Source organism: Anguilla anguilla, chromosome 14 (assembly GCF_013347855.1).
Source record: "Anguilla anguilla isolate fAngAng1 chromosome 14, fAngAng1.pri, whole genome shotgun sequence".
In the NCBI taxonomy this organism is placed as follows: domain Eukaryota; kingdom Metazoa; phylum Chordata; class Actinopteri; order Anguilliformes; family Anguillidae; genus Anguilla; species Anguilla anguilla.
The window spans coordinates 4,671,076-4,696,641 of record NC_049214.1 but is presented as its reverse complement, the minus strand read 5'-3'; the positions used below and the strand labels follow the sequence as shown (position 1 = coordinate 4,696,641).

Genomic DNA, 25,566 nt, shown 5'->3' with positions numbered 1-25,566 from the left:
TCAGGCTGCAGTAGTCTGGAGCTGGGGGTGGTCCAGGCTGCAGTAGTCTGGAGCTGGGGTGTCAGGCTGCAGTCCTGGAGCTGGGGTGTCAGGCTGCAGTAGTCTGGAGCTGGGGTGCAGGCTGCAGTAGTCTGGAGCTGGGGTGTCAGGCTGCAGTCCTGGAGCTGGGGTGTCAGGCTGCAGTAGTCTGGAGCTGGGGTGTTCAGCTGCAGTAGTCTGGAGCTGGGGTGTCAGGCTGCAGTAGTCTGGATCTGGGGGTGTCAGGCTGCAGTAGTCTGGATCTGGGGTGTCCAGGCTGCAGTAGTCCTGGAGCTGGGTTGTCAGGCTTGCAGTCCTGGAGCTGGGGTGTCAGGCTGCAGTAGTCCTGGAGCTGGGTGTCAGGCTGCAGTCCTGGAGCTGGGGTGTCAGGCTGCAGTAGTCTGGAGCTGGGGTGGCAGGCTGCAGTAGTCTGGAAGCTGGGGTGTCAGGCTGCAGTCCTGGAGCTGGGTGGTCAGGCTGCAGTAGTCTGGAGCTAGGTGTCAGGCTGCAGTAGTCTGGAGCTGGGGTGTCAGGCTGCAGTCCTGGAGCTGGGTGTCAGGCTGCAGTAGTCTGGAGCTGGGGTGTCAGGCTGCAGTCCTGGAGCTGGGGTGTCAGGCTGCAGTAGTCTGGAGCTGGGGTGTCAGGCTGCAGTAGTCTGGAGCTGGGGTGTCAGGCTGCAGTCCTGGAGCTGGGGGTGTCAGGCTGCAGTAGTCTGGAGCTGGGGTGGCAGGCTGCAGTAGTCTGGAGCTGGGGTGTCAGGCTGCAGTCCTGGAGCTGGGGTGTCAGGCTGCAGTAGTCTGGAGCTGGGTGTCAGGCTGCAGTAGTCTGGAGCTGGGGTGTCAGGCTGCAGTAGTCTGGAGCTGGGGTGTCAGGCTGCAGTCCTGGAGCTGGGGTGTCAGGCTGCAAGTAGTCTGGAGCTGGGGTGTCAGGCTGCAGTAGTCTGGGAGCTGGGGTGTCAGGCTGCAGTAGTCTGGACCTGGGGTGTCAGGCTGCAGTAGTCTGGAGCTGGGGTGTCAGGCTGCAGTAGTCTGGAGCTGGGGTGTCAGGCTGCAGTAGTCTGGAGCTGGGGTGTCAGGCTGCTGTAGTCTGGAGCTGGGGTGTCAGGCTGCAGTAGTCTGGAGCTGGGGGTGTCAGGCTGCAGTAGTCTGGAGCTGGGTGTCAGGCTGCAGTAGTCTGGAGCTGGGGTGTCAGGCTGCAGTCCTGGAGCTGGGGTGTCAGGCTGCAGTAGTCTGGAGCTGGGGTGTCAGGCTGCAGTAGTTTGGAGCTGGGGTGTCAGGCTGCAGTAGTCTGGAGCTGGGGTGTCAGGCTGCAGTAGTCTGGAGCTGGGGTGTCAGGCTGCAGTAGTCTGGATCTGGGGTGTCAGGCTGCAGTAGTCTGGAGCTGGGGTGTCAGGCTGCAGTAGTCTGGAGCTGGGGTGTCAGGCTGCAGTCCTGGAGCTGGGGTGTCAGGCTGCAGTAGTCTGGAGCTGGGGTGTCAGGCTGCAGTAGTCTGGAGCTGGGGTGTCAGGCTGCAGTCCTGGAGCTGGGGTGTCAGGCTGCAGTAGTCTGGAGCTGGGGTGTCAGGCTGCAGTAGTCTGGAGCTGGGGTGTCAGGCTGCAGTAGTCTGGAGCTGGGGTGTCAGGCTGCAGTCCTGGAGCTGGGGGTGTCAGGCTGCAGTAGTCTGGAGCTGGGGTGTCAGGCTGCAGTAGTCTGGAGCTGGGGTGTCAGGCTGCAGTAGTCTGGACCTGGGGTGTCAGGCTGCAGTAGTCTGGAGCTGGGGTGTCAGGCTGCAGTAGTCTGGAGCTGGGGTGTCAGGCTGCAGTAGTCTGGAGCTGGGGTGTCAGGCTGCAGTAGTCTGGAGCTGGGGTGTCAGGCTGCAGTAGTCTGGAGCTGGGGTGTCAGGCTGCAGTAGTCTGGAGCTGGGGTGTCAGGCTGCAGTAGTCTGGAGCTGGGGTGTCAGGCTGCAGTCCTGGAGCTGGGGTGTCAGGCTGCAGTAGTCTAGAGCTGGGGTGTCAGGCTGCAGTAGTTTGGAGCTGGGGTGTCAGGCTGCAGTAGTCTGGAGCTGGGGTGTCAGGCTGCAGTAGTCTGGAGCTGGGGTGTCAGGCTGCAGTCCTGGAGCTGGGGTGTCAGGCTGCAGTCCTGGAGCTGGGGTGTCAGGCTGCAGTCCTGGAGCTGGGGTGTCAGGCTGCAGTCCTGGAGGGTCCAGTCTCTTTGTTTTTGGCATGTTTCAGCTGGCATGTGAATGATTCAAGACACTGGCTGGCTAAAACACTGTTTCTCAAACTCGGTCCTGGTGGACCCCTGTGCATGCTGGTTTTCACTCCAAACACGATTGGTTTGCAACCCCAGAATTTTAACAAGCTGTTCATTTTTGGCTGGACCGCAACAGCGGGGCCAGCCGTATAAACACGAATGTCTGTGAGTGAGTGATGAAGTTACACCATTGGTCGGCCGGAGGGGTCCAGCCATATGCTAGGTTTTGACCTGGTCTTGTTTGTCTTGTTCTTCTTTGGTCTCTTTTTACATGTAGATGGATTACTTACCCTCATAAGCCACATTATGTCAGGAATAGCAATGCGTGCCATGAAGAATAAAAATTGCATGTTTACATTGTACTTGTGTTCCATTGGAACAATGATCTTTTTAACTGATGAAGTTAAAGCCTGAAGTGAATCAGTCATCTCCTAAATAGTTTTTTTTTTTTTAAACTTAGTTACACAATTCCGGGTTTGGCTCATTATCATTTGTTTTGTCTTTGATTTCTACCAAATGGTTAGTTCTAGTGTCCTTGTGTCCACAGTTCCAATTAGGAGCCCATTTATTTACCTCAGATTTTAAATTAATTAGTTAATTGTTTTGCCTCTTGTTGTGTAATCATTTTCAATATAGCACAGTGTGGATTTGGGACTGTTATTCTTCATGGTATGCACAGATATTGTTCCTAAAATGTTGGGGGCAAGGGGGGAAAATAATCCCTCTAAACATGAAAAGTGTAATTAAGAAAAATTAACATCTTGTAAAAATTCTGAGATTGCGGTTGTGTTTGAAAGGGAAAGCCAGCATACGTAGGGGTCCTCCAGGACCAAGTTCCAGAACCACTGCATCTTAAGAGTCCGCACACCACGCTTCTAAAGGCCATGGGATCTGAGAAACCCCCACAGGACTGCAGGGTGTCCAGCTACTGCACCGAGCCTGGACTGGCAAAATGGTGGCACTTAACGGAACGCTGCACTGCGTTTAGATATTGATTTATTAGCACGTCAGTGTCCTGCATCACATCTCTATCTCTATCTCTATCTCTATCTCTATCTCTATCTCTATCTCTATCTATCATCTCACTTGTGTTGGTGGTTAGTCACCATGGCACCAGATGCCAGTACTGACTGTGTTTTGGCAGTTAGGCACTGTTACCAGCTGAGCCGCGCGTGATGCACGGGGGATGGCATCCCCTGTGGTTTTCCGTTGCTGTGGGCGTGCCAGCAGCGGCTCCTGTGAGAGAGAGAGAGAGGCAGAGAGAGGGCGGCGCATGTGTGCACACCTCTGTGACTCAGCCTGCTGCAGAGGGGGGCATTTGAGCCATGCGACAGAGCCGGCTGGAGCACGGTCAAACACAGCCTTGAGTACATGTACTGTAGACTTAAAAAAAAAAACGTTATTTTCTCAGTAACTGAACCCTCAGGCAACAATCAGGGTTCCCACTCGTCCTGGAAAACCTCGAAAACCTTGGAAATTTATCGACTAGTTTTCCAGTCATGGAAAACACCTGGAAAATGAGAAAATTTACAAAATGTCCTGTAAATATTTGTGAGGTGCTGGTAAGTTGTAGGCTAGGCTGTAAGTCAAGCTATTAAACAGTATATTTAGAGCTGAGATTGCATATTATTCTGTATTTTTCACAGCTTTTCTCATTTTTATAAGCTGCTGAGATTACACGGCAGCAGAAAGTTTTAATGGTTATGGTGCTTGCAAATCCCCCGTCTGTCTGTAAGTATAAGCCATGAAAATTGTCCTTGAAAAGTCCTGGAAAATGACTTTCTACAATGAGTGGGAACCCTGGACAGTGTTGATAACTCTGCTGTAAAGTCACAACTGAGGCTGAAATGGCTACGGACTGCGGAGCGAGGATTCTGAAAACTAGCATTACCCATAATGCAACAAACTGCTGAAGCTCCTGTGTGAAAATGAATGATGAAACCAAACACGTTAATTCACATGAATTTATTTTTTCCCCCCCGAGTACTACATAGTGCTTCAGCTGGCCTGGCTTTTCGAGTACTCAAGTCCTCAAGTATTTGTGCCCATCCCTAGCCCAAAGTGACAAATCCACATGAGCTCACAAGTCTGCACACACGCACATGCACACACACACTCACACTCACACTCTCACACAGGCAGGAACACACACACACACACACACTCATACAGGCACACACACACACACTCTCAGGCACGCACGCACACACATTCATGCTGGCGCACACACACACACACTCTCACACACACACACACACACACACACTCCAGTGCAGCCCTGCAGTAGCAGAGCAGCCTGGCTCTCCAGGGGCACTGTTCTGACAGTGATTAAAGCCCGGAGACGCCTCATCGATGGTGAGAACAGGATGCCTGAGGCCACAGGCCTGGCCGCCATCGCTAATATACAAACCCAGAGCCGCCCTAGGCAACCACTGGACCTGTATCTAGGGTTTCAGAGATGGTCTGCTCTGTGCTGTGGAAGTCATCTCGCACGCATGCACATGCACATGCACATGCACATGCACATGCACATGCACATGCACATGCACATGCACAAATGCACATGCACAAATGCATATGAATGCTCACGCAAACACGCATGCATTCAGATGCAAAAACACACCGACTTATGCACACAAACGCCTGTGCATGGTCCTGCTCACATATGCACTCGCAAACACACTCACACAATCATGGTGGAAGTCCCAAACGAGGCCTTCCCATTAAATTCTAAGACCACCGCTGAATGCAAACTCTGACGTACCAGCTCTGACAAGCGTGAAATAAACGGCACTATTATGCGTTTGCAAATCCAGCTTTTAGTAATGCAGTCTCAACATCCTAAGCTATGCTAATGAAACTGGCATTGCTTGGTCAAATTTTGGGTTGTGCGTTTTGACACAGTCTTAATTAAAGATTCAGATGGGACTGGCAGTTTAAGATTGAATATTCAAATGCACCCCTCAAAAACCCATCCATGACCTGCTTTTCTTGGCAGAAGGTATAACTCAATTTTTTTGTGTATAAATAATGACTTTTAGAAACTGTCTAATTTCAGGAGTGAAACTGCCTCTTATTGGTAGATATGTCCCTGCATTTTGTACTTGTCGCCTGTCTTTGCAAAAGTGCAGTTGACCTGCCAATCACAAAGCCATCCAAACGGAAAACTTCAACGTTTCCGTGCTGACGTGCAGTCAGCTGCGGGTATTAAACTGAGTTACTGCATTATTTACAGCAGGTAAATAATAAATACAGCAAGGTACTTAACCTGCATTGCTTCACTATAGATCCAGACCAGCTGTACAAATGGATGCAATGTAAATGCTATGTAAAAAAAAAAACACATTTTCACATTCAGGTTCAGTCAGTCATGATTGTTTTTTTTCGTGTCACGGAGCCATGTTTGAGAAAGTCGTGTTTGAGCCGTGTTGGAGATGTGGCGTTTACCCGCGCGCTATCGCTATAATAACAGCTGTATAAATGGATGCAATGTAAATGCTATGTTAAAAAAAAGACAAGCACGGAACCGTCCAGACCCACGGCGCAACTCACTCCCGCAGACACATTTTAGCTGGCGCCGCCTGCGCATGCGTCCCACCAAACGTCCCGCAAAGGTCATCAGTGAGTGAGTGAGTGACCACAGTTTGCCATGCGTAGCCTACGGTGGCAGTTCCTGCGTGCTGTGGCAAAAAAAAAAAAGAAGTTGTTGGTCACTCTGGATGTAATGTAATTTAGGAGTCTGAAAATGGCGGCGTGAGGTGTCACAGGTGAGGTCACAAGGAAATGGTGAAGGGAAAATGGCGCTTTTGGGTGGAGCGGTAAAGACGGAGGAAAAACATTCCCGCCTGTTTGCGGAGCAGCGGGCTCTGCTGGCTCCGCGTGGAGCTGTGTCACCTTGCGTCCTGTGACTGGCACTGTGCCCGCTGTGCCCGCTCTGTGCTGCCTTGCTGTTCGTTAACTCACTCTTTGCCACCTGCCATTTTTCCCCTGGTTATGTTGCGAACGCGCGGTCCTGTTTTTTAAGACCGGGTCCAATAAAATAACTCTCCTTGTCCTAGAACTTTGTGCTAAAAGTTTGTTTGCTGTTTAAACTGTATGAGGTTACATCAAAGGACAAGAAGTACAGAGACAATATTACAATGTTCTCTAGCATGGTTTCAGGTCATTTAGTAAGATGGTATTGGAGTTTGTGGTGGCCTGAATTGAGATTTGATTGTAAGGAAGAAAAATGACTTTTGGTGAGAGCATTTTTAATGCGTGGAATGTATTACATTTTTCAGAATTGTTGAGCAGGCCTTGTTCAGCTTGGCTTAATGTACACAGCTTACATCTGTAACTTATCCGTTTAAATGACTGGACATTTAACGCTGGGTGGAAGCAAGTCAGGTTAGGAAACTTAAGGTGTGATAGAACTCAAGCCTTTTAAACATCTAGCCAGGGACAGAAGATGAAAACTAGCCTTTCAGGCTGACTGGCTCATTTACAGTTTGACTGTTGATTGGTGTGCATTGTCCCTGAAAAATAAACCAATAAAATTAAAAGAAATAGCAGGCCAGTGCTTTGGATGTGACCCACTAGTTTCAAGGCATCCAGCCGCACAAGCACTGCGCTGCTATTGGCTCTGAGGACAGTTATGGAAGCCCAAGCCTGATCTGTGCTGGAATGGGCCCGAAACAGAGCATCCCAGGGAGGGGGTGGGGGGTGTCAGCGGACCGTACAGGACCGGCCCAGGTCAGACGGGTCGTGCTGGCGCGCGGCCTACCTGCAGGCTGGCCTGCGTGTCCTCAGGCAGGGGGGTTAACGTGTAACGAGGTGTGAGAAGAGGCCGTGTGTGTTTAGCAGCCGCTGCGGAAACTCAAGGGCTCTCTCTCTTTAATTTATCGACGTGTTCGTGTGCTCATTTCGTTTCTGCAGAGCTGGTGTGAGTGTTCTCTGCGTGAGGGCCGGGGCCCGTGGTGTGTTCCCTAATGGCAAACCCCCCCCCCCTCGATGCCACGCTGTGACGCTTCATTTACCTAGCGTCCTTAAAAAGAGGCTGTTTTTTTTTTTGGGGGGGGGTGGGGGGGGCTGTTGAAGGCCTGTGCTTTTATCCTGAGAAATGCCCCCCCGTCCCCATTCAGAGCCGCTGGGTATCGTCCAGGTTAGTGTGAGGCCCAGAAGGGCCCCACAGGAAGTGGATAATACAGTAGAAGGGGCCTCTCCGCTCATGAGGAGCTCAGCTGAGGGTGCATGAAAATGTAAAGGCCTGCAAACATTTCCAGGCTTTTTTAAATAAAGAAAACAACAAAAACTACATTTTTTTTGGGGTGCGTAACAGCAAGTGTTTTGAGGGTAGCTGCAACAGTAATGTGATATTGCATCATATTTGTAGAGCTGACTGGATACTTGCCGACCTGCTCGTCACCCTGAATGGCCTGGTTCAGTCAGTGTTTGTTCTGGTCTGTTTTAGAGAGCGGTTTGGTCAGTGGTTGTGTTCTGGTCTGTTTTAGAGAGGGATTTGGTCAGTGGTTGTGTTCTGGTGTGTTTTAGAGAGCGGTTTGGTCAGTGGTTGTGTTCTGGTGTGTTTTAGAGAGCGGTTTTGGTCAGTGGTTGTGTTCTGGTCTGTTTTAGAGAGGGGTTTGGTCAGTGGTTGTGTTCTGGTGTTTCAGAGAGCGGATTGGTCAGTGGTTGTGTTCTGGTGTTTTAGAGAGCGGTTTTGGTCAGTGGTTGTGTTCTGGTGTTTCAGAGAGCGGATTGGTCAGTGGTTGTGTTCTGGTGTTTTAGAGAGCGGTTTTGGTCAGTGGTTGTGTTCTGGTCTGTTTTTATAGAGGTTCCACTGCAAATCACTGCAGTTTTTTACCTGTAGGTTTCCCAGGTCCTTGAAAATCCTAAAAACATTTCCAACCTGGAAAAACCGATGGTAGGTAGTAGCCTAACTGTTTTTGAAAAGCAAGAGGAACTGTGCAAACTTAAATGTCAAAAGATAAACATTTACTGTGAGTGAGCCGATTATTCATGGGGAAGGATCTGGTTACACCCTCGCCCAGTTTTAACTTGAACTGTCTATTTTACCAGGTAGCTTAATGCCTTCGACTGTAACCTGCCCAACCCATTGGATTATTTGCTCCGATAGATCCTTCATTGCATTTCTGTGTGTGCGTATGACTTAGCCTAGTCCTTGTGTTTGTCCCACTCATTTGCCCTGACTTCCTGTCTGTAAGATGAAAAACAGGAAGTCCACACAATGGAAAAGGATCCCATAGTGCCCGTGCCAGCTTCCTGTTCGTTTTCCAAAATCTGAAGCCTGGCCTCGCGGAACAGACACCCCGCGCCCCTAATCACCAGACGCCTGGGGAGCGCTGTAGCTTAGAACCGACTGCCAAACAAAGATGAAAGCACCGGGGAATTCAGGGAAAGGCTTTGGAGCTTGGGAGGATTTAGGGGAAGCACTGGTCTCCCTTCACTATGGAAGCCATGCACAGTAGGGAGCAATCTTGTGCTCAAGTGCGTCTGAATCTGTTACAGTTTTAAATCAACAAAATAAAGCAGGAAGTGACAAAAAAATATCCCATCCATTGAAACTGCACAATAGCTTGATGGATAATATATTAAAAAAAATATTTATGGACTCCTGAATGTTTCAGTTTGAGAAAATGGTGCATATTTGAATGTCCGTTTATGTTCTAGGCTAGTTGATGCCATGGCTGTGGACGGTTGTTTGGGTCATTTCAAGGTAGAGTGAATGATGACGGTATAAATAATTTGACAGCTGCAGGTGCTTAAATTATGAATTATGTCACAGTGCCTATTCTCCCTGTTACATAATAACCTCCCCTCCCTGATTGGATAACCCAGTGCCTGAAAGGGCACTTCTATGGAAAATCACCTGTGCCAATCACAGAACAGCAAAGCTATGATGCAGCGACTCCTTCCTATTGGGTGACATTTCGTGTTTTCTTATCACGCGCTGCCCTTGGATTTGTGATTAGACTACTGAAGGACGGAAAGTCCAGTATGGAAAAACATGGTTCTCTTTTTAAAACGAAGTTAGTAGGCTAATTGGGTGTCATTTTGTTTCGAAGACACAGGACCCCAGGTCTTGACAGGGCGGGTAATATAAAACCATTAATCCACAATCACAGAACTAAATAGGCGTGATGTGCAAGGCATTGGACACGTGACTCCAGTTCTCAAAAAGGAGTGCTGTGATTGGACATTCTTTGGAAAGAGGGTCCCCCCTCTATTTTAACAGCATACATAACTGAAATTTACATAATGAAATGAGCAGACCCTTCAGTCCACCTAGACTCTTTCAGTTACAGTCTAGTGCAGAGGTGGGCAGTCTCATTCTTTGAGAGCCAGGGTGTTTGCAGGTTTATTCCCCCCCCCCCCCCCCAATTACTCTGGTCCTATTGGCTAATCAGTGCTGTACACCAACACTGCATGAAACCACAGCAAGAGGTTTGGCACAGGGACACAAGAACAGTGTTTGCATGAAATCAAACCCATGCCCATCCCTGGTCTCTTTAGAAAAAATACATTTTGAAAACCGCATCGAGTCTGCTCATGAAAATCTCAAGGGGGGTAAATATTTACCATATTCACAGGTCTGTATACCAACTCGGTGAATATCAGCACACGAGCTATGTGTTTTTTTTCTTCTAACGATTGCGCTTGGAATAAGGAATAAGTGTTCTTAGATTGCCTTGTGCACGGGAGGCTCACGATGTTCTTATTGGTTGCATCACGACAGCTTGCCTCTGTGACCTGCAAGCAGCTTGAACTAAAACAGCAGGAGGGTCCACTGAGCACGCTCAGCGTTTAGATCAGACGCCCTCCGTGACTCTAAAAGCCGAGCGCGCTCAGTGGAGGCGCTCCTCCGTGACTCTAAAAGCCGAGCGCGCTCAGTGGAGGCGCTCCTCCGTGACTCTAAAAGCCGAGCGCGCTCAGTGGAGGTTTGTGGAGGGGAACGAGCTGCCTTGCTGGTGAGGTAAAACTGTTGCCCCTGTCATCGTGGTGGGGAATACACAAATATTATTCTTAATCTGTAATTTAAAAATATTGAAACTCTAGTTCACCGGCAACCAGCAACATGACAGAACATGGAGAGATGTACAGTGTATTTCAGAGCTTGGAAAAGGCATTTGTATTGTCTGCCCAGAGGCATTCTGGGATTGATGAACTTGAGTGGTAACCAAGTAACCTTCGGCCTTTATGTTTTAGGCCAGTGTGAGGACACTGCGCATTTTCATCAGAGGTAGACGGGCGGGAAAGTAAAAATAAAAATAAAGTAAATAAGGCTTGACACAGGTTTGATTTTTCTGCCTGTGGTTATGGAACAGGTGGCTGTCTTAGTTGAATCAGAGTATGTGTGCCTTCCCAATCCAAACCCCCCCCGCCCCACTCCACCCCACTCCCACTCCCACTCCGTGATTGGAAACGCGGTGGTGGGATGATGAAAGAAAGAGAGGGGGAGAGAGAACGAGGGATTTTCTGTTGCGGGGGAGGGATGTGAGATTGTAGTGGGATGACAAACACGAGGAACACCAGGGTGGAGGAAAGGAAAGAGGGAAGGAGAAAAGACAGAAACAAAGAGATTGAAGAGCAGAAATCAGTGAAACTGCTGTCTGTGATAGAAGGAGTGTGAAAAATGGGGGAGGAGGAGGAGGAGGAGGAGGGGAGAGATCAGAAGAAGACAGAGACTTGTTTACGAATGTCAGAAAAGACCATTATAATGGTGAGATGTTCTTGTCTTGTTTACTTTTCTTGTTTTCTTGGTTTTCTTATCCTTCATAGAGGACATTTTATAGCCTACTTGTCTACAGAAAGTGTGCTTTGGGGAGAGGCATGTTCCTACTGTTGGCATCGCTGGTGGCCAAAGTATCACCCTGCTGTGGGAGGTCTGTGCTATGCTCTTAGGCAAAAGGGCCAGTCGTACTCATCCACATCAGTGTCATCACAGTGAGAGAGTGAGAGAGATCGAGTGAGAGCGAGTGAGAGCGTGAGTGAGCGAGTGAGAGAGTGAGCGAGTGAGCGAGCGAGCGAGTGAGTGAGTGAGTGACAGACAGACAGACGGAGACCTTTGCGTTGTCTGACCACCTTCTCTGCATACGCTGGTCTGATGCAGAGCCTCTTTGCATGACGGTGGTTCTGCATAGCGGAGTCTGATAAGCTAATGGCGTGTGTGCTCAACGCTACCTTAACACTGAGCGCTACCTTAACGCTGAGATCAGCTCTCCTTGCGTCTCAGCCTGCTTTTAGGACAGCTGCTTTCTGTTTCCACATTAAATCACTGACCAGGGGAGACAGCTTACACAGAGACAGGGTTCACAGTTTAACCAGCCGCTTTAAGTGTGTAATTATGCGGAAAATAATACCCGAAACCACGCGCAACCGAGCTACCAACTGTAGCTTTCCGGTAGCAGGAGTGAACACCACTGCTACTGCTTCAGCCTGTGTCTTTACTTGGCTGGACGGATGTCTCCTTCCTCTTTTTAGAGAGCTGAGGGTTCAAGGAGAGGATGGAAATGATTTTGGGCTTGTACCTTCCAGGACCAGGGCTCATTGACCATAATGCTATCCTGTTCCAGTTAAGCATTAGCCGTATTGGTGTAAAATCCAAGCCCGACATTACTGTAATTGGTACTCACCTTTGTCCTGTTTTAGAAAGATCTTTGTTTTGGGAGAGTGGGCTGTACAGCCAGACAGATACAATTTGGAGAAAATAAGAGGCTTAAAAGGGGATGGAAATGTATCCCTGATAACATTTTGCTAATCCCAGAATGCATCACTCTCATGCTGAACCTGAAATGTGGAGGTTTATTTTAGTTTTTTTTTTTTTTTTAGAAAGATGAGAGGTGAAAAAGATAAACAAATTATCAGGCCAGGAAACAGCATTCGCTTGTCCTGGCTTTTTTGATCTGGTGGCTTTAAACCAATCCCCTGTCTATCTCTTCTAATCACCTCGTCCGGTGCCAGCTTGGTTACCCCTGGCAACCCAATGTTTGATGGATAATCCATCAATGAATGTGAGTCTTTCTTTTAAAAAGCTATTTACAAATAAATGGTGGCATTAGGTCTGGTGGCTGTATTATTTTTTAGACTGTGGATTAAGAACAACAAGCCTCAAGTAGGGTGTATAAATTTGGATTACAGGGGATGGGGTGTCGAACAAGGCACTCTTGAGTTGTGTTTTAAAGATAACGGCAGTTTCGTCTTGCTACATTAGCTGGGGAAGGTCATTCCGACTTTGGGAGCCCTGAAACCCAATCCCTCTGCACTTCTCTGTAGACTCAGGGGGCTGGTCCTGGATAGCTGTAAACGGTCTGCAGTGGAAGGGTTTTGCGGAATTGGCCATCGATCCTCCAGGGAGAGGTGACTGTGCAGATTTAGGCTAATGAAACTGAAGCGCAAGGCTGTTCCCAGGGCCCTTGGCAGCCAGGGGGCGCTGTTCTCAGTTACGGAGCCACCCTGTTCTGCAGTCTGGATCTGCCCGTGTATTCAGGAGGGGGGGCAGGGGTGAGTAGAAGAGCGTTTTGTGAGTGGGGGAGACGGTGGTTGTAATTTGTTTTATTTTAGCTTCTGTAATGAAGGTGACTTTTTTTGTTTCATGTGTCCAGTGGGATTTTGGAATGGCCTTGTGGTTCTAGAATGTGCTCACAATTCTGGAACTTGCTCAGGGACGTGGAATGCACACATCACGCACTGCAGTTGGACATTATCTGTTTGGTAGGCACATAAATGACTGTGTTTAATGTTTTGATACAGTATCTGTGTGGGCTGTAGGAAAGGCACACCTGCGCCTGTTTCAGGGTTCTGACGGTGTGTGTGTGTGTGTGTCTGTGTGTGTGTGTGTGTCTCAATGTCAATGTTTGAGATAACACTGCCTTTATCTTGGCCTTTATCTGAACGCGGACCGTGGCAGTGGGCGGGCCTTTGAGACGGTTGACCAATGGTGAAGGAGACCTTGGTTTTGAAAGGGCGTGTCACTGAAGCTGCAGCCAGTGGTGACGTGGCACAGTTGCTGCAGCAGTGCGTATATCTGAGTTAACCAAATAGCCCAGACAGCGCCCCGCAGGCAGACACAGGCCGACTGGGTCCGGGGGGGAAAAAAAAACATTCAATTTGAACATCATTCCCCATTCATTAATGCCAAGTACCCTGTCCTGTCTGCCTTCTGCTGTCCTTCTGGGAAGACACCCAGGGACCCACAACCCCCCCCACCCCCCTCTCCCGGTGATTCTGCACCCGCACTGACTCATACCTGGTGATGACAGTCCCTTAGTTGCTATGGGAATCATTATGGTCGTACGTGGAAAGAACCGGAATGTGTTGCTCTTGCCGTTTGTCGGCCCTGACAGAAACTGAATAAACTGCATTTGCACGTTTTTGCCGACGTGACGCAGGCTTCGTAAGATTTCCTCTTCGCACACGCAGCTGGGCTTCTGTGTTCCTCTTAGCTTAGGGGCACCAAACGGGGCACCAAATGGAGAACGGAACAAACTGAAATTGTGAAACAGCCTGAATCGTCACAGGGCAATTTCGCGAGTTTTACAGGTTTCGCCCGGCTTTACTGCGGCTTGGCGCTCCTCTTAACGGTGTTTGGCAGAACCTTTTTATGTGTGCGTTAAGGAAACCGCTGCGTTCCCATTGGTCAGCAGGCTCGAGAACACTGCCGCCTGGCGACCCGCTTTTTGCCGGACTCTCGATGACCCGAAAAGCACCAAATGAGTGAATGAGTGAATGAGTGAATGAGTGAATGAATGAATGAATGAATGAATGCATGAATGAATGAATGAAGACAGGCAGAAATGAGGCCGTGCGGATGCTGAAGAGGTGCGTTGGATTGGAGGGATGAAGAGGCCGCCGTACCTGCAGCTTCCTATTCAGTGAAGTGCCGACCCACGACTCTTTGAGCCTGGCGGCCAAGGGCAGGCCGTAGAGCCTGGTTTCAGTCCAGAGAAGCAGAATTACATAAACATTCATGGGTTTTGGACGCGTCCCAGTTTAACGGAAAACGATGTCGTCTGAAAAGTGTTTCTCGGGCGTCGCCCTAGAGGTGTGCTTTAGAAACTTGCGCCCTCTGCTCAGTTGTCCAGTCATGTAACTGTGTTTCATAAGCAATGAGATTTCGAATATAACAGGTTTTTTTACCCCACATTTTTCCAAGCAACGCTAAGAAACTATTATCAGAAAAGAACAAATATTTGCCACTATAGCCAGGTCTGATCTTTTAAAAAATATATATCTATGTAAAATTTAATTTGCAGTGCGACTGACTTATTTACTACAGTGTCCTGCTTGCTTTGGCAATATTCTGTTACTAATTTGTTTCTTTTTTTTTCTATTTGAATTTGCTTCATTGCCATGACAAACACTCATTCATATTATCAAAGCATATGACAGAAACAGTTAATATGAATTCGCAAAGTGAAATCGTAAAATTTTGTAATGCTTTAAAACAATTCAGTAAAAATAGCATAAAAAATTATGCTATAAATCTTACTATAAATATATTAATATTAATGCATTAATAATAAATCAGTCAAACACTGTAAATTACAAAACAGTATGTTTGAAGCACAAACACAACCAAAATCTCTGGCCCTTATGAATGTATCACTCTTTCTTCTCTTACTCCATAATGCCACCCCTCTCAAACTCAAACTGAAGCCTGGGTCTTTACTTTTGTTATCCAATTGACATGCCTTTATGATAAGCCTTGTTTTAATGTTGGTCACATAAACAGAACTACTAACACACACACACAAACACACGCACACACACATGCACACACCTGAAAAACTTGATTTAAAAAAAAAAAAAAAAAAAAAATTGATTTATTGCGACATCCACGGCACAGTAATCATCATTAGCCTCATTTTCATCGATGTCATTATCTCTGTCATTATCATTTTAAGCATCCTTAATCAGCAGTCTCATTATCTTTGTCATCGTTATCGTTAAGCTCCGATGATGCAGTGCCTCGTCTTCTTCGCCGGGCGCAGCTCGCTGCGTGTTACACAGTACTTACCCCCGAACTGCTTTAGTGGAATATCCAGTTGTGTAAATGCATTGTATGTTATTAAACATAAACTGTGTAAGTCAGTCTCAAATAAAGCATCTGCAAAATACCCAAAGTGTAAAAGGAAATGCTACAATATTTATTAAAAGGCATGTATTCTGGCCACCTGCTCTTGTTTTGTATTTTTTGTTTGTCCTGCTTTTAAACACTCGTTATTTTAAGCATTTCCTGTATTGCGTATGTTGTCATGGTAATATATACGTGTATTGTGAGGTACTGAGCGCACACTGCTGTAAGTACCATAAGTACTGTGTGAATACAGTTCATTATGAACTGTATTATTACGTAGAACCTGTAGTATTCCGGTCCCTGCTACAGGATTGAGTGAGTGAATCTGTCTGTCTTTGTCTGTCTGTCCCCTCAGCAGACAAGTGTCCCGGCAGTCTGGACTGTGCCCGTGAGAAACGCCACTTCTGCCCGCCAGGCTCCACCCACTGCGGCCCGTGTCTCACCCCATTGGAGGAGAATGAGGAAGGGCAGTGCGTGGTCAGGAAGAGGCACGCCCCTTCCGGTACGTACCTGGTAGCATGCGCGTTCTTCCCTTTTTCTAATGCTCTTAGGCGAGAAATTTTTCTGGAAAATCCCAGGAAACGTGGTCAGGATTCAGCGATGATGCTCACCCAGGGCAAGTAAAACCAGATGTTGGGCTTGTGAAAATGCTTAGTCAGCTGCCCAGGTTTAGAAGCATGAAATGCTGACCAATCACAGAATCCGATACAGCGGTACTGTGGACTCTTAACCATGCCATATTGGTTCATATGGTGTCTCATCGCATTTTAAGAGAAGCTAAAGTGATACAGTGAGTGAGTGAACTCACATTCTACGCAGGAAACATTAACGCTTGGGATTTCACTTCTTTTTCACACGGGTTAATTAACATTTGTCGCAGTTTTTTTGTTGACTCTGTTCATTAACTGAGCCAATGTTTGTATAATGTGCTGTCTCCACTGATTACTGTGACGGTGACACATTCATCTAGCTGTCCGTCACACCTATTTACATAGATGGTTCATTCTCGTTTGTAGCAGATTCACTTCCAAAACCTGGATGCTTAATTTCAGATGAACGCTCCTCCAATGCTTCGTCTAATGATGATTTCTAACGACGAATAACAAGTTTGTTAAATGTTATGCCGGAGGTTTCGTATTTTTTTTAAACGTACTTCGTGTCACCGGTCAAGACTTCTTACAAGGTGGGGAATATCCCCCAAGAGTTACACATTGTAAAGCAGGGGTCCTGTGTCAGCACCATTTCGTCCTTAGTCCCCCCTCCGTACCCCCTCCCCATCCAATCAGACATCACAGATGCCGGGTCTCAGAGTTCTATGCATTGAAAGTAAACAACGTTTCACTGGTACCATTTAGAGTAAGGCACAGTGTTTTTGAGTCATCGATTTGGCTTTCAGGGGACTGAGTTTAATTAAAGCAAACGACTTGTACGCTTTATTTTTTAAGTGCTTTTCATTTATCCGAATTGCTGTTCAGAGTACAAACTGCTCAGAACGATTCTAGGGGGCCCAGTCATCCCCTGCTCTCCGTGAAACAAAATGGAAACAACAACAAAAAATCAAAACCTGCAATGTCTTTAAACCAGGGCTGAAAGCTGAAGTGACAGACGTTAATTTGATGACGTATGAACTGAATGAAGGAGGATGAAAGGCTCTTTAATGGAGTTCGAGGAGGGTTTGGGTTAGAGAAGGGTGAACTCTTCATTAGCAGGTGGATGCGTGGGTGTGTCATGTTTTCAGAAACCTTTATTTGAGCAGGAAGTCTCGCTGAGGTAGCGAGACTCTTTAACAGGAGAGGCTTGGTTTAGAGGGCCGGTCGGTATGCACGGAATCTGTGTGCAGTGACAGACACCCGATATCTCCTTATCGTCGTCGTCGCCGCCGCCGTTGTCGTCGGTCTGTCTGTCCTGGCGTGTGCCGTCGGTTCCGTTGCTGTTTTGTTAACGAGGCTGTAATCAAACAGCTGGCTGTTAACTGGGCTCGCTTAGCTTCGCTGACGGTGCTATGAACAGGAGGACATGGTGTGTGTGTGAGTGTGTGTGTGAGTGTGAGTGTGAGTGTGAGTGTGAGTGTGAGTGTGAGTGTGAGTGTGAGTGTGAGTGTGAGTGTGAGTGTGTGTGTGTGTGTGTGTGTGTGTGTGTGTGTGTGTGTGTGTCCCACAGCGCACGACGCAGAGCCACCGCAGCAGGGTGATACATTACGATCGTATGGCTGTCTACGTCTATCGCTCTCCTTCTCTTTCTTTTTCTATTTCAGTTCGGTATATCAGCGCTGATGGGATGGTTGGATGCGTACAGTTCTCTCTTCCCCCCTCCTCCCTTTCCCTCCCTCCCTCCCTAGATTAATAATTCAGAACTGAAGGACAGGCTGAGCACTGATGACTAAGGACTGAATGAAATCGGACTGAGAGAGGGAAATGGAAGAATTATGAGAGAGCCAAAATAAGAACTGTGTGCGTGTGTATACTAATGTGTGTGTGCATGTATATGCAGTGTGCGTGTGTTGTGTTTGTGTGTGTGTGTGTATGTATGTATGTACTGTGTGTATGCATGTGCAAGTGTGTGTGTGTATGTATTTCCAGTGTATGCATGTGTGTGTGTGTGTATGTACTGTGTGTGTGTTGTGTGTGTGTGTGTGTGTGTGTGTATGTATGTATTTCCAGTGTATGTGTGTGTGTGTGTGTGTGTGTGTGTATGTATGTATTTCCAGTGTATGTGTGTGTGTGTGTGTGTGTGTGTGTGTTCCTTGCCTCTAAGCGCTCTGAGCCCTGGCCCTTTAAAGAGCCTGTGCTCTCAGGCCACACAGCTCTGACTGTGACATCACAGAGCCCAGCTGGGGCAGCAGTGACACTCTGTGAGCTGCAGCTGTGTGCTTTGACATCACAGAGCCCAGCTGAGACAGCAGTGACACTCTGTGAGCTGCAGCTGTGTGCTGTGACATCATAGAGCCCAGCTGGGGCAGCAGTGACACTCTGTGAGCTGCAGCTGTGTGCTGTGACATCACAGAGCCCAGCTGAGACAGCAGTGACACTCTGTGAGCTGCAGCTGTGTGCTGTGACATCACAGAGCCCAGCTGAGGCAGCAGTGACACTCTGTAAGCTGCAGCTGTGTGCTGTGACATCACAGAGCCCAGCTGAGGCAGCAGTGGCACTCTGTGAGCTACAGCTGTGTGCTGTGACATCACAGAGCCCAGCTGAGGCAGCAGTGACACTCTGTGAGCTGCAGCTGTGTGCTGTGATGTGCTCAGTACTCACTGTGCAGATGTGCAGGGGCTCCTGGCTTAGCTAAGTCACATGACCCGAGGCATGCCACGCCTCTGATCCGTGTGTCACAGCTCTAGCACCCAGAAGGCTGGACCCTTCGTCCCAGTGGACAGATGGATGCGTAAGACACAGGCGTGACACTGTATGCGATACAGGAGCCTGCATTCAGGGACTTGATTTAATACACTCATGCGCACGCATGCATACACATTCATGTTTTCAGTGTTCTGTAGTGATTATTGTAGTCCTGGTTTATAGGTTACAGTTTCAGTGAGTGGCTGTGGGTGACTCATTATCACACATGCACATATGCACACACACACACACATTGTGTACACACGCACACACATTGTATACACATGCATATACATTGCATATGCACACACACAAACACATCCTGTATATATATATGCACACTCACACACAAGCAGACTGTATATACACATGCACACTAACTCACACACGCACACACACACACAGCAGTGGAGCAGAAGCAGCAGTGTGATTGAATGGTTTCTGACTGCAGCAGTGGGCTGTAAGTATGAGCCTGTGGAGTGTTTGTTAAGGAGGTGTGCACCCTTCCTGTTATCTCAGAAACAAATATACTCAAGCCTTCAGCTGGGGCTGCTCTACTAGGGCTCGAGCTGTGTAGGTGTGTTTGCATGCAAGTGTGTGTGTGTGCATGCCTGTGTAAGTGTGTCCACAAAGGATTGTGCATGTGTGTGTGTGTGTGTGGGTGCACATGCGTGTACATGCATGCGTATGTGTTTGTGCCCACAGAGGACTGTGTGCGCGTGTGTGTGTGTGTGTGTCTGTGTGTGCACATGCGTGTACATGCATGCATATGTGTTTGTGTCCACAGAGGACGGTGTGTATTTGTGTGTGTGTGTACAGAGGACTGTGTGCGTGTGTGTGTGTGTACATGCATGTGTATGTGTGTCCACAGAGGATTGTGCGTGCGCGTGCGTGTGTGTGCAGGTGCGTGTACATGTGTGTGTGTGTGTGTCCACAGAGGACGGTGTGTGTGTGTGTTTGTGTGTGTGTTCAGAGGACAGTGTGTGTGTGTGCGTGTGTGTACAGAGGACTGTGTGTGTGTGCGTGTGTGTGTGTGGGTGTGTACAGAGAGCAGTGTGTGTGTGTGTGTGTACAGAGGATTGTGTGTGTGTGTGTACAGAGAGCTGTGCCCACACTGCCTGTGTGTTACTGTTGCAGGGCCCTGTGGTAAATCTGTGTTATTTACGGGAATGCTGGTGAGCAGCTCTGTCTGTAAACTAATGATCACAGTTGTCCACTCACTGCTTACTCAATCTCTCTGTCTGTCTCAGTCTATGTTATGTTTATAATATTTATATTGGTACATGTGAAGGCGATTTATGACAGCAACACAGAACACTAAATGAGGAATGAAACGGCTGGATGTGTGAGAGATTGCATATACACTGTATGGACCATGTGTGTGTGTGTGTGGTGGGGGTGGGGGCGGGACGGGGGTGGGGGCTGCTGTGAAAGAGTGATGGTGGCCCGGTGTCTGGGTTGGTCTGGCAGGTTAGATAAAGTATAACGGAGGAGATGCATGTGTGAGCATGGACCCGGAGTGAGAGATGGTATTTAGCTGTGGGCTGGACAGTGAAGTGTGGTTAAATGCTATGCAGACTGACATCGTTCCCATGTGCAGTCCAGTGGTTTCTAAGTCTGACACGAAGGCCTGATATATTTCTGTGACCTTCCGCCCCATGCATGTGTAGTTTTAACAGTCACCACAAGAGGGCGACAGAAGTCAACTAGTGGAACAGTAAATTTTCTGGCTGCTGTGACTTGCAACCACAAAACAATAAATTATCACACAATACAGTCATACACAGATGACAGTTTTTTCATTGTGAATACAATTTTTAATATTAAAACCAAATGTTATTCAGTTAAACAAATATGTGATGTCACTTGGGAGTGATTGAGTTTATTCCAGTTAGGTCATAATTTATCGTTGTTTATAGTCATTTTTAAATGTGATGAGAAATTTCCATTGCATCCTACCATATCCATTATGGCTCAATATGATTGGCATGCATTTTCTTGTGTAATACTATGGGTAAACAATTGGGTTGCCAGGTATTTTCTGGTAACCCCCCGTATGTATGGTTTGAACACGTAACAATGACACACTCATGACGATGATGTCATGATAAGGAAATTGGTTCAGATTCCTGGTTATGAGTCAATCTCCAACTCCGAGAATCGTCTGGAAGACCGAAATCACAGCACATTAGATGTACCAAGCGAATCACTGTTTACTTTCTTTTTTTTTTGTTCGTTACAATGTGTACAAATGGCCCCCATGGGTGCTGTACAAAGGGCTGATGGGTAATTAGAGATCTGTTGCAGGAATCCAGATGGTGGGAATAAAACGAGCATACGCAAGCTCTCTCTCTCTCTCTCTTTCTCTCTCTCTCTCTCTCTCGCTTGCTCTCTATCTCTGTCTCAATCTTTCACTGTTTCTCTCTCTTACTGTCTCTCTCACACACACACACCCAAATACAGACAGGAGCACTAGGACAGGCAGACACACACACATTTACAAAACTCTCACCCTCATAGACACACAATAACAGAGACACACACACACACACACACAAAGGTGCGTACACATCTGCAGTGCACACACACTCAGAATTAGTCACATGTACACAAACGTATGCTCACACATTGAGAGTAAAATAGAATAAGCAAACACACATTATTGATATCTCAGCAACAGTTGTTTAGCAGTTTTCTGTTTTCTGGGTTTCAGTGTGAAATTTGCACGGTTCCTGCCTTTATCCTCCCATTCTGATTACAGTTAATAAGCTGTATCATTTAAAATGACAACTATTTCAGTTCAAATTGCACCGAAGCTGCTTTTACTAAAACACAAAATTATCTTTAGTCTGACATAGGGCATCTGTGTTCATAGCTGGAACCACTCTAGTTATTCTTCTACCTCATAAGCCGGATCACAGAAACAGAGCTGCAGGTTGAGGCAGTCTGTTGTGGCTGTCCTGTGTGGATTAAAAAAGGCCTGTCTGTGGATTAGTGCCATCTAAACTACTCCAGCACACCTTTCCCCAGGGGTCAGGGGTGTTTATGGATTTATTTTTCAACCTCATTGGGGACAGTTGCAGAAAAAGAATGCCCTTCATTCGCACTTACACATTCAAAAATACAGACAGGATCACAAAGACAAACACACATACACACACTCACACACACACACACACACTGCCATATTCAGAGACGGACAAACGCACATATCATCATACATGCAAAAAAAAAAAGAACACACACCTTCATATATAAAACCCTCATATATGAACACACACAGACAGGGCCTACACACACACAAGTGAAAATACAGACATAGAAACGCAATTACAGATGTACATACATGCACACACCCACACAAACACAGATACACACGCACTCGTAGAATGACGAACTAGCAGAGGCGTACACACACAGACTCACAAACACCGCTGTCTCAGAACTACCCCTAAAGTGCAGATGGCAGGACCCACCCCTCAGCAGACTCCTGCTGTGGGGCGCACTAAAATCTCTGGAAGGGGGGGGGGGGGCAGACAGAGAAAATGCCTTCAGTTCATAACGCTCTCCCATCGCGGGGGGCCAGATGGCCCGGCCGTCTGTACTGTACACACACGGGCACAGCTCACCCATTTAACACGTGTGTGTGTGAGTGAGTGTGTGTGTGTGTGTGTGTGTGTGTGTGTGTGTGTGTGTGTGTGTGTGTGTGTGTGAGTGTGTGAGTGTGTGAGTGTGTGAGTGTGTGAGTGTGTGAGTGAGTGAGTGAGTGAGTCAGTCAGTCAGTCAGTCTCGGTGTGTGTGCGCGTGTGTGTCTGTGCTCTTGTCTGTATTTGTGAACGTGTAAGTGCGCATATTTGTGTGAATGAAGAGCATTATTTTTCTGCAATTGTCCCCAATAAATCCGTGAACACCACTGACCCCAGGGGCAAGGTGTGGGGAAATATCTATCAATATCTATCTTAACATCCTCCCAGCCAGCAAACCTTCCCAGAAACCTTCCGCAACAGGTCACCTGCGGAAACGTGTCTGGTATACCCGGTGTCATATGACATTGTCTTTGGAATGTCACATATTCAGTTTTTCAGTTTCAGCCACAAAAATAAATTAATTAATAAAAATAATTTTATTGTGAATGGTCATTCCTCTAAGTGTCAGTTAATAATCTGGTAGGAATTGTCTGGAGCATTCTTAAAATGTAGACAGCACAGAGAACCCCACAGGCATGGAATGTCTGCTCGAAATGTTAAAAGGCCTTTATTGCAGCATGTGCACAGAGGACGATATCATGAAAGCCTGATGTACTTATGCATTTAAGCTTACTGGCCTTCATCTGGGTGCCTGTTTCCCCTTGTGGACAGAACATGCTGTCATGTTAAAGAAGCCATTCTTCATTTTTTTTTTTGTTCAGGAAGTGTGCGCGAGTCTTTCTTGTGAGCGAATAACCTAATTGTATGGAGCCTTTTCAGAGAGCAGTTTTTTACACTGAATTCCTGTGTTTTGTCACCTTGGCGATGTTCCTTTTTACTGTCTGTCTTAATGACGAGCGTCAGGTGATGCTGCCGGGTAGTTTGCGTGCAGCAGGCCCAAAAGGTTAGACTGTGACTTCAGCGTACGCAGCAACGCGTTCCAAGATGTGCGGGGGACGCGCTCCTCGTAACGTCATCTCACAACAAAACGGGAATCGAACAACAACGTTCCGCGACATTCGTGAAATTTTTGCCTCGTAAATGTTTTAGCCCTCAAACGTCCTTCAGATTCCCGACAGTTTTAAAACGTCTTTCTTCACCGACGTTAAGAACAAAATGCCCCTTTCAAATGAACTCGCCTTTTTAGTTTGTAACACGTTTTAGTCCAAAGTTCTCTGTGTGTTTTTGAAGTTTTTCGAACACATTGTTAGCCTCGGTCTTCTCTTTACGCATTAGCGTTTTCATGCTAAGGAGGGACCCTCCTTGATTGTATGCGGGCGGCAGTGTAGTATAATGGGTAAGGAGTTGGTCTTGTAACCTAAAGGTTGCAGGTTCGACTCCCCGGTAGGACACTGCCGTTGTGCCCTTGAGCAAGGTGCTTAACCTGCATTGCTCCAGAGTATATCCGGCTGTATAAATGGATACAGTGTAAGTCGCTCTGGATAAGAGCGTCTGCTAAATGCCTGTAATTTGGGCCGTGAACGTTCTGGAAGGACCCGGAGGACAGGTACAGGCGTGAGTGTGAGACCCATTCGCACCCGGCCCACACCCACACCTCTGAACCCTCGACCCAGGTCTCTGGGCAGCCTGCTAGTCTGCAGTGGCATTGTGGGAGTTTTACTTCTGTCGCCACAGCAACAAGGCTGGAGCACAAGCCAAGGTTCTGCTCTGTTTTTATGTGAAATCAGCGACACCCTGTTTGGAAGCTGCTTTGATTAGAGGTCAGCTGACTCTACAGTCTCCTCTGTTTCGATCTCTGTTTGAGCATTGAACACAGGGGAACAGATTTTTGCACACACTCATTCACTCACTCACACACACACACACACACACACACACGCACATGTCTTGGTAAAGTATGAGAGGGAGGCTGTTATGGTCTCTCATTTGGTTTAATGTGAAATATTAATAGGCATCCTGTAGCAAAATTAATTATATCTATAATTATTAACTAATTATAGTGTTATTCAGCCTGGCTAACCATATCGCCTCATGTATCCAGGGTTCACTAATTAAACAGCTCTTGGGTGTGTGTGCGTGTGTGTGTGTGTGCGTGTGTGTGTGTGTTTATCTGTCTTTGTATGTGTGTGTGTGTGTGTGTGTACGCACACGTGTGTGTGTATGTGTGTGTGTCTGTCTGTCTTTGTGTGTGTGTGTGTACGCACGTGTGTGTGTGTGTGTCTGTCTGTCTTTGTGTGTGTGTGTGTGTCTATCTGTCTGTCTTTGTGTGTGTGTGTGTGTGTGTGTGTGTGCGCACGTGTGTGTGTGTCTGTCTGTCTTTGCGTGTGTGTGTGTACGCACACGTGTGTGTCTGTCTGTCTGTGTGTGTGTCCTTGTGTGTGTGTGCGTGTGTGTGTGTGTCCTTGTGTGTCTGTGTCTGTGTCTGTGTGTGTGTGTGTCCTTGTGTGTGTGTGCGCACGTGTGCATGTGTGTGTCCTTGTGTGTGTGTGTCTGTGTGTACTGTGGAAAGGCCATTAACACAGGCAGCAGTAATAACCCCAGCGCTGGTCAGACAGGTCATCAGAGTTGCACAGTGTAAACCACATTCCAGGGTCCTGACAGGCCTCTCCTAGGCAACCAGGGCTGGTAGTGTGTGTGTGGCCAGGGGATGGGGCACCGCAGGGGGCCTGGCCAATAACCCCACTCCCCTGCTTCTGAGAGGCTAATAACAAGGCCCGACCTGCACCTGAGCCTCTAACAACAAGCGGCATCTAAACTTTAACTGCTTTGTGCTGTTGAGCAACGCAATGAGCTAGAAAAGGAAGGATTACACACAGACAGACCCACGTGCACAGACACACACACTCATACAGCACACACTCACACACACACACTCACACAAACAGATGGCTCTTGCCTCTCAAATCCTCTCCATCTTCATCTCTCCTTTTCAGGCAAAATGACCTCTCGTCCTGAGCTGGATGAAGAGATTGACTTCCTGTCTGCCGTCATTGCCAAACAGCAGGACACGGGGGCCAAACAATCAGGTGAGACATCTGTGTGTCTGTCCATCTGCCTCACCCTCAGTCTCACCCCCCCCCCCCCCCCCCCGAACCTCAACCAAGTCACGGAGTAGCCAGGAATTTTTTTTGTTTGGGGAGGGGGGGTACTGTAACTTGTGATAGTTACTTTGTCTTTAACTGTTTTAATTGTCCTTGTAGTAAGGTGTGAATTCTTTGAAAACAGTATTAAATTAAAAACATTGTGAAGTAAAAATGAATAAA

At 47.5% G+C, this 25,566-nt stretch overlaps 1 protein-coding gene across 2 annotated transcripts in view; it reads left to right on the top strand.

Moving 5' to 3' along the window:
• The window catches only part of npdc1a (neural proliferation, differentiation and control, 1a), a 39,733-nt gene that overhangs the window by 7,356 nt on the left and 6,811 nt on the right, over positions 1-25,566 (top strand). The window contains exons 2-3 of one of the 2 annotated variants that reach the window (XM_035392304.1): positions 15,680-15,823; positions 25,237-25,329. In XM_035392304.1, coding sequence (XP_035248195.1) covers positions 15,680-15,823; positions 25,237-25,329 — 237 coding nt within the window. Of the gene's footprint in view, positions 1-15,676; positions 15,824-25,236; positions 25,330-25,566 lie in introns of both variants that reach the window. The other variant, XM_035392303.1, reaches the window with a different exon arrangement.